Raw genomic sequence first — 8347 nt, 5'->3', positions numbered from 1 at the left:
CACCAACTGCAATCCCTCCACAACCCCTCAAGTAAACACTACACCTCGAGCTAGCGAGCGCAGCACGAGAAGCGCGTGGGTGGGGGCTCCGCGCCGCGGGATGATACGAAGAGCCGCAATAGAAACAGCAGCAATGTTATTGTACAATACGTACTCCAAAGTGACCCTCCGTCACGGAGCCGACAAGCGAGCCGGCCGCGATCCTTGATGACGGCGGCATCCCTACCGCGCGATGGCTCGAAACAACTTCACGGGTGAAACACGACATCCTGGTGGTCGAGGAAGGCGCCATGGAGGGCGTCGCACGCACACTGAGCGCTCTGCAACGTGTCCATGAGGGCAACCACAACGTTGCTGTGGACGTCAAGCCGCGTGACCAGGTGAGATGCCACGTCAAAGGTGAAGACTAATCGGATCGGAATGCGGAGACCAGGGGACTGGAGCAATTTGTGGGCAAGGTCTTGGTCCAGGTGTGGGAAGAGCTGGCGAAGTGTTGTTTCAGTTACGCGAATGTGCTTGACAGTGGTCGTTTGAAGCATAAAGATGTCTGATGTGATGGACAGGACGTCGACTTCCGAGCACTCGATGCACCCCACCGACTCGAAGAGGGCTCTGCTCGCAACCCACCGGTGAACGAGCTCATCGACGCCAAACTGCTTGGAGGTCACCCATCGTCCGATTTGGTTGTCCCATTCGACCTAGGCACAGACAATTGTGGAGAGCGTCAGTGCACCCGAACGAACGAGCATAACGGGTGTCTACCTTGCCGTCAAACTCGACGTGGGGCGCGCATAGCGTCCGAATCGACGCTTCCTGCTCCCGGAGCAATGCCACGTATGTGTCCGTGTCCTGGCGGCATACAGCGCTTGCACACCCTCGTTCAAACGTTTGCATGTACCGATTCACGGATGCAATACAGTCGCTAACACCGATGAAGTCCCGGAGCATGCACAGCCGTGCTTCGAGCCGAATGTTGTACAGTTCGAGCTCGTGCGTGTTGGCCGCGAGCTGCGCATTCGACTCTTTCATCATGGCGCGGTACTTGCGCTGGTTGATCTTACTGCGATCGCGGCGGTCGTCTACGTGGAACATCGCGTGGTCCTCGGCCCCTTCTTCCTCGTCGCGTCGGCGAATGTGGTGACGTGGTCCAACAACGACCTGATTCTTCCTTCAAGTGGAATGGTCAGTGCTGGGTGCCATCACAGTGTGGGCCAAACGAAACGGGTCGAAACCTGGTCCGGGCACCTCCTTCGACAGAAGCAGGCAACCCCAGCAAGCCACGAGCCGCGCGACCCTTGGTCTTCGCCACGTCGTCGGGTGGTTTCTGTATATTGAATGGAAGAGGTTGTCGTCCACCTCCTTCATCTTTTTCCCAGGAAATATTCGATTTGAGAGGGCGTTCATCGCCGTCCGGGTTGGAGAAACGCGATGTACAATGGGATAAACCTCACCGCGCTAAAGACACGCAGTCAACGTGAGAAAAAACTCGCGCCGAAGATTTCGAAGCTTGGGCTTCGAAATGCCTCCCACGATCGTGGGAGGCATGGATTTGAGGCCACTGATTGGCCAAAACAACTTCGAAAATATGCAGGTTTTCACCTTGCCCACGACGGGGATGGCCAATGCAATTGGACCAGTAGTTTGTTGGTCAGTCGACGGAAGCAACCTCGTCATGTGACGTCGTGGGGATTGGACCTGCGTTCGCGAAAGGTTCTTGGATCTAGACCAATCCTCACCTCTTTCATGAAATGAAAGAGGTCGGTGCCAAACGCGAGGACTTCTGGCCTGCCTTGGCCGCCAAGTGTAGAACGGTTGTGTTTTTCCCCAGGCTGTGATACCTGTGACTCAACCTTGTTTGCCACGTCGAACGAGGAATGCCCCTGCTGGCACACATCGCATTCGCCCTCCATGTCACGTACACATGGAGGAGCCCTCGCATGATTTGTGTAGCGGCGTTGAGCGCACTGTGGGAGCGAGGTCGAGGCCTCTCCATGAAGGAGCACCAATTGCACTGATGTATATTTGGCCAATCCTGGATCGGGAAAGTATGTCTGATCCAATCCGAGAGCACGAAAATGCACTTGCATTTTGGACCAATCATGGGCTAAGACGCTATTTTGCGTTAGATTCTGGGTGTGACGTCAACAAATTCCGGTTTCAAAAGAATGACAACACATCAATTGTGCGCTTGTTGAGGTGGCGATGACAACACTGAACACAGCACTCTACGCGGGCCGCCCGTGGCGTCGCATGTGCGCCGTCCCGGCACCTAGAGTCGACCAGGCCCACAGCGACGTCGTCGTCTCAAGCTCCATCGCGCTATACGCCGCGCATGTCGCGCCAGCGGAAACTGTCGAACGTGAGAACGTCGCGTAAAGACACGTTGGGGAAGTCCCACATGACGTGGACAAAGACACGGCACACAACACGGCGAAATCCCAACTTGGGCTGTTGTCGAGATGTGGGGCGTGCCTTGGAACAAACTCGGGTATACGACGTGGTCGCTGTTGACAGCGCTAACGTATTTCAGTGCACGAGGCGCTGTACGGTGGTGGACGTGACTCGTCATATGACCGCACGGTACCCCCATCTCCCGTTGGGACAAGACGCATTGCCCCCCCATGTCACGACCAGCTAGCACTGCTTGTCCTGAAGCGATGGAAACCCCATGGAACGAGACAAGAGCTTGGTTTTGCATTCGTTTCGGCTTTGACGAGAGCGCCGAATTCGTGGGACTATGCCCAGGTCAAACCCTTCGACGACTATACTTGGATGAAACCCGTCGATATACACTTTCCATTCTACCGTCGACCAGATGCAGCTTCAAAGCCAAACCCCACGCCGGAGCACACTGCCGAGCATGACGTGGAGCGGACGACGACAAGCACGGGGGCCACCAAGTTTCTCTCCGTCATGTGGCACTGGAGATGTTGTCTTCTTGATGGAAGTTTCACCATGTGGGCGAATCTTTTGGCAACCGGAACAGAATCCGGATACGTGAAATCCACGCATGCATTGCACCAAGGTGAACGGGAAGGCGCTCCTGCCGGCCCTGGCGGCGGTCACCGAGTCCGCGAACACTCTGCTTGGACCATGTCGAAGCCGCAAGCAGATTTCCCAAGGTATCTGCGTGGATTCTCTGTCAGCATTCACCTCGCACGATCGATTAGGAGGCGAAAACGTCGACTGCGACACAGGTGCCGTGTTCACGGCCAACATTGTCACAGTCCTCCGCAGCCTTCATGTCGAGCACCCAATCATCGCCCTACTGCTCAAGACCGTGGAATCACATATAAATGAGTTCGGGACCGTAGGTCGCCTTCGTGGCAAGCCCAGATCGACTCACCTGCCTTGGTCTCAGGGAGCGACCACCCTCGTCACCCTCGTGCATACATTGACGGACGCTGCAATGGACCTGCAGCACATTTCCCCGTACGTGTTTATTCACTCGAACTTCTCTCCTCGTTGATCGTGCATTGGATCCGTGTGATGACCGTGTATATTGTAGGTACCGCGTGACAAGAGGGTTCGGAAACGCGTTGGCGCGTTGCATGACCACATTGACCCGAATGCGCATGAACATTCAAGAATGGCTGCGAGAAACTAGCTGGCGACACGATGGAGGACAGCGTCCTCTTTCATATTCGATTCCACTCCTGGGCACTGCGCTGTCCTCGACGTACGCTGCTTCATCCTACTACGAATTGCCTCACGTGCCGAGCCACTCTAGACACCCCGACCGGGCAGCAGCCATGGCAAAAGCTGTGGAGGTCGCGTTAAGTATGGATTCCTTTGATCTGTCATGGCCACACCATGTGCACTTCCACGCTTTTGTGGGTCCTTCGAATGCGGTACACCTTACGGGCCTCTTCCTCGACATCTCGGACAACTTGGATGGCTGGGTGACGCCACACGATGGCGCTTCGGGCAACCTCTCCACCTTCTCCAGCCATCACTTTGCTCTCATGCATGGAGACATTGTATTTAGCTCTGCCACGTGCCTTTGGCTCGAGTCAGCTCGCGTCGTCGTAGCCTCCGGTTCCATTTGTGCCAAGACCGTGGACTGGTGCCGCCATCGCCACGCTGGACAACATGCCATTGCGTGCATCCCGCACCAGCGACTTGCCGACCTTCGCCATGTATGTCGTCCATCTTTCTTTTGTTTGATTCGGGAGAGGCACCTAACGATGCAACGGGGATGCTGACCGGTAGGTCTCGTTGGCGTTCGGTGTTTCGATTTGCGAAGACGTGTGCGAACGGGCTTTGGACGTCGCTGGCTGCGCCATACACGCATCGGTCTACACACTCCACAACCGCACGTTTCTGCGGCTAGAGCACGACAGCCAGTTCCGAACAACCCCTGTCACGGTGCTTGTGGGAGGCATGACTGCGTCCGCCGCCGTCGAAACCCAAGCGCAGATCGTCAACGCATTGCATCGACTCGCACATGCGCTGGACGATCAAGTTGTGCTTCCGGGGGGCGGCGCTGCCTTTGCAGCATGTGCTGCATCGTTGCGGCGCCAGCCACCGGCACCAGACGATGTCGACGTGGAGTTGGCAACCCGGCGGTTTGGCGAGGCGCTCGAAGATTGGTGTGTGGGACTTGTCTTGAACAGTACGAGTCTGACCGACGCCACGTTGGACGGGGGATATTTAGCGGCAAAAACCAAACTCCATGATGTCTTAGCCGCGTTCGACGAAGGCGAACAAGATGACAAGTTTCTCGAAGCCACGTTCTACGGCGCATCGCTAACTCCCGTCCCCGCGCCGCGCGGAACATATCAATTCGATGGGTACACCAGTACCAAAGCCGCACTGACGAGTGCCGTGCGAGTGGTGTCTCTGGCGCTTAACATTGGCACGGTAATCATCAACCAGCCATAGCATCGTCGGCATCTCCAGCAAAGTAAGCGTCATGACACGCGCCGACGACACGGCAGAACACAACAATCGTCCAGGGAAATACGATTGCCGGTGCATGCAGGTTGTCGATGCTATCGTGGCAGCCCTACTTGTAGCGGCACTGTCAGGATTCAAGTCGCTCCATTCACCGGCGGCTATCTCCATGGAGGTATATCGTGACAGAGAACGAGGGGGCGTCGGTGTCGGGCTGTCGTCATGCGGTCAATGAGGCATCACTATTGTCACCGTGAGTGGCACCAGCGACAGCTCGCCCGTGCGGCAACGTGGTGTCGGTAATACGTGCGCTTCGTGATCGTTCGTGCTCGAGCTTCCTTCAAGACCTTGTACCTTTGACTAGAAGCATTCCGATGCCAAGTCGTCTCCATCGACCACAGGGAAAACACAACCGCATGCCACAGCAGCAGGGCGGAATGTAATTCTTGACTCTCTGGCTGGACATAACATGCTGGACGGGATCGATGGGCCACACCACTGGAACGAAATGGAAAAGAAATCGACATCATGTTTAGACGACACACCAACTACTTCGCCTCATCACCCCCCGCACGACAACGTTTCCACCATCCTGCGCTATCTACTCTGACGCTAAACATGCACACTTGGGAGTCCCTCCGAGATATTCATTTGTACATCTCGCGTCTGTCGTCAAGCCATATTGCTACGGCAATCCGATCGCCCGACGCATGCATGTCATCATCGGGACTCCGACAACAACTTGATATCGCACACACACCAGCACGCCCCACGGCCTTCACACAACAGTTTGTTTCTCTCCCCGTGGCGCGGCTTGACTTGAAGCATCTCCCATGTATATTTAATCTATTCACACAAACGCGATTCAGCGATAGCTCTGTCTTACTTGTCCTTCTTGGGGGCGCGGTAGCTCCCAACGACAACGGCGTGGTCGCGCTCATACGGTTCCAACGTCAGTTGCTCGGCAGGCTTGAATTGGTCCTGTTGCAACTTCTTGACTTCGCGGGCAAACACGGCTTCGGCGGGGGCGGTCGAGTCAATGCAGCTGGCCTTGATCGACACAACAAAGTGGCCACCGTTCTTGAGGAAATAGCTCGCGTTCAGCGCAACAATACGTGCTTGATCGGGCTGGGCAACATCGGCAAAGATCGTGTCAACCATGGGCACCAACATGCGGTACTTGAGCGGGTGGCGGGCATCTTCGATGATCGGGATGACGTTCGTGCGGGACTTGGCCATGTTGATCAAGTCACGACCTGATCGGTGCGAGAATTCAACGGCGTAAACGGCACCAGTGGGGCCGACAATATCCGACACGTGCGACACCGTCGTGCCCGAAGCACCACCGATGTACAACACCTTGGCGCCAGGGCCCATCCAGATGTTGTCCACACCGCCCAAAATGGCAGCGGCCAACTTGGAGCGGAAAGGGTTCCACACGCGGTATTCCACCTTCTCCGTGCCTTCGCCGGACGCAGCAGGCACATCCACCGAGATACGCTTTTCTCCGTACACAGACTTGCCGGGGGTCGAGTTGAGCGTAACCAGAGCGTCTTCCTTGCCGCGGGCGACGAACACGCCTTCGTGACGATGGGGTTCAACAAGCACTTTGTTGCCACCCGCGAGGCCACCGCGCCCGCCACGGCCACCACGGCCACCCGCAGCGCCACGACCACCGCGACCACCACGGCCACCCGCAGCACCACGGCCACCAAAGCCACCGCGACCGCCTCCACGGCCACCACCACGTCCACCGCCACGACCGCCGTCACGGCCTCCGCCGCGGCCACCGCCTCGGCCTCCGCCACGTCCACCAAAGCCACCTCGTCCAGACATATTTGCACGGAAAGATCAAAAATGGCCATCCTCATGCGTTGGTGGTGGAACGTCCAGCGGATGCATTGGCTGGCAACCAACCACCGTCGGACGATACCGGTCTCTGATTGGCCAGAGAGTCGTCGAGACGTCTGATTGGCTGAATGTCCTACCGATCGTAACCGGACCAATTCGGTTAAGTGCGCCCTACAAAAGATCCCGAGGGAGAGAGGGGCCGCGCTCACCGAGCAAGGCCACGCGGATCGTGTGTAGTCGGGCAAAGCTGTGCTAGCTTGAGAACTTGGGGGTTAAAACACTGCCATTGCGAAAGAAATGCGGACTATGCAGGCCATCAGGATGCCTCGCGAGGTGGAGAGAGTTCAGGGTTTGATCAGCTCGTGTTGCATGTCTAGGGCGTGGAATTGTCGCTAGAAGAACGGTGGCTGGTGGCAACCATGCGATCGGATGATGGAAAATTGCGCCGAAACACCGAGCCACGATAGGATGTTTGCTCCTGATGGCATTGTTCAACGGCGTCCTGGGATGCGCTGCTTCTTGTACAGGCGCCAACGATGGAGTCGAAACCACGTAAGGCATTGTTCAACGTTGTCAGCCCACTGGATAAACTCCACGAAATCGAAACCCCGCGCAGTTGTCAAACTAGACCAGCGTTGCCAACCACTCGTCATCCGCGATTCGCTGAATGGCAATGCTGGGATGGATTTGCATGTCAGTGTGTACATATTCCGGTCTTCCATCTATCTTGACCTAAACTGATCGTGGGGTACAGCGATCGCAACCGACCTTTAACGGCCAACGATTCGGCCTGGAACTATCTCAGGGTCGCGGGTAACCCGGGGGAGTTGGCTACGCTCGCGAGGTGAATGACGAAATGCCAGAGCCGACGGAGTGAATCGTCCGACGAATTCACGGCGATCCATGACAATGCCCTTCGAGTTGTCCCCGTACGGGTCGGACAAGTCGTCCTCGTTGGCATTCACATCGATGGCGATCGCAGTGGAGACGCCGGACACGATATCCAACATACAAAGAGTCGCAAGGTGCGGCAACGACCATCCGGCCGAGGCAACGCCTGACCTGGTTGACCGGGGGACTGAGGCGACTGGAAAATGCACAAGAAGACCCCCTTGATCATGCCGTCGAACAGATTGTGTGTTGAGTTTGTGCTTCGACGCATCCATAATGGACGGACGCTGGTCGCCAACTGTAGCCCAAGTTTACTCGGGGCTCATCTCGTCTCACAGTCTTGAGTAAGCTTGAGTCGAAAGTGCTGAAGAAAGGTGCTTGGGATGGAAATGGCCGAGTCAAAATCTTTAGAACTGCAGAATGAGCGTTTGGAGGGGCTTCCACTGGCCGCGTTCTTGGAATCTCTAATTGCATCCTGCGGGTCGATGCTCCCCCCGACATGACGCCAGGGCAGTGCGAGACTTCAGCATCTTGGTCGGGTTCCCAGTGGTGCGTTTGGTTGATGTCCACGTTGTTCGGAGGAGATGTATGAATGAACGACTCATGGATCCATGCTTTATCAACCACTACGGCTAGATGATGGATATGCCGACACTTGCCCGCGTCCCTCTTTGTCTCGTGCGAGTTGATGCGGTGGACTCGACTTTGA

General features: G+C 56.4%; 3 protein-coding genes across 11 annotated transcripts in view; 1 reads left to right on the top strand and 2 right to left on the bottom strand.

Moving 5' to 3' along the window:
- The window catches only part of H310_08195, a 3005-nt gene extending 1680 nt beyond the window's left edge, over positions 1-1325 (bottom strand). Inside the window, exon 1 of the mRNA XM_008873866.1 lies at positions 763-1325. Within this exon, the coding sequence (XP_008872088.1) occupies positions 763-1092 (330 nt within the window). The 5' untranslated portion in view covers positions 1093-1325. The remainder of the gene's footprint in view (positions 1-762) is intronic.
- Positions 1326-2186: 861 nt separating this feature from the next.
- H310_08194 (hypothetical protein) lies at positions 2187-5539 on the top strand. 8 transcript variants are annotated; one of them, XM_008873860.1, is made up of 7 exons: positions 2187-3122; positions 3171-3310; positions 3362-3432; positions 3509-3679; positions 3731-4139; positions 4213-5195; positions 5261-5539. In XM_008873860.1, exons 1-6 carry the CDS (start codon positions 3011-3013, stop codon positions 4882-4884), a joined length of 1575 nt encoding a protein of 524 aa, XP_008872082.1. In that variant the 5' UTR covers positions 2187-3010; the 3' UTR covers positions 4885-5195; positions 5261-5539. The 8 variants fall into 8 exon arrangements, with proteins under 8 accessions (XP_008872082.1, XP_008872083.1, XP_008872084.1 ...); XM_008873861.1 differs by having other exon boundaries at positions 2187-2488; positions 2531-3122; positions 4213-5292; XM_008873862.1 differs by having other exon boundaries at positions 4213-4615; positions 4688-5292.
- On the bottom strand, positions 5406-6745 carry H310_08193. 2 transcript variants are annotated; one of them, XM_008873856.1, is made up of 2 exons: positions 6696-6745; positions 5406-6671 (listed from the first exon to the last, which is right to left on the bottom strand). In XM_008873856.1, exons 1-2 carry the CDS (start codon positions 6730-6732, stop codon positions 5779-5781), a joined length of 930 nt encoding a protein of 309 aa, XP_008872078.1. In that variant the 5' UTR covers positions 6733-6745; the 3' UTR covers positions 5406-5778. The 2 variants fall into 2 exon arrangements, with proteins under 2 accessions (XP_008872078.1, XP_008872077.1); XM_008873855.1 differs by having other exon boundaries at positions 5406-6745.
- Between the last annotated feature and the right edge of the window lie 1602 nt (positions 6746-8347).

Source organism: Aphanomyces invadans (assembly GCF_000520115.1).
Source record: "Aphanomyces invadans strain NJM9701 unplaced genomic scaffold supercont1.16, whole genome shotgun sequence".
NCBI classification, from domain to species: Eukaryota; Oomycota; class Saprolegniomycetes; order Saprolegniales; family Verrucalvaceae; genus Aphanomyces; species Aphanomyces invadans.
Note: the sequence above shows the minus strand (reverse complement) of the source record. Positions and strands in the feature narration are given on the sequence as shown.

What these genes read in the sequence shown, in the direction of transcription:
- H310_08193 (XM_008873855.1), bottom strand. Translation starts at nt 6,732, where the DNA reads ATGTCTGGACGAGGTGGCTTTGGTGGACGTGGCGGAGGCCGAGGCGGT.
- H310_08194 (XM_008873858.1), top strand. Translation starts at nt 3,011, where the DNA reads ATGCATTGCACCAAGGTGAACGGGAAGGCGCTCCTGCCGGCCCTGGCG. An exon ending in ATATAAATGAGTTCGGGACC is followed by an intron (nt 3,311 to 3,361) that starts GTAGGTCGCCTT and finishes CCTTGGTCTCAG; the next exon opens with GGAGCGACCACCCTCGTCAC. An exon ending in GACTTGCCGACCTTCGCCAT is followed by an intron (nt 4,140 to 4,212) that starts GTATGTCGTCCA and finishes GCTGACCGGTAG; the next exon opens with GTCTCGTTGGCGTTCGGTGT.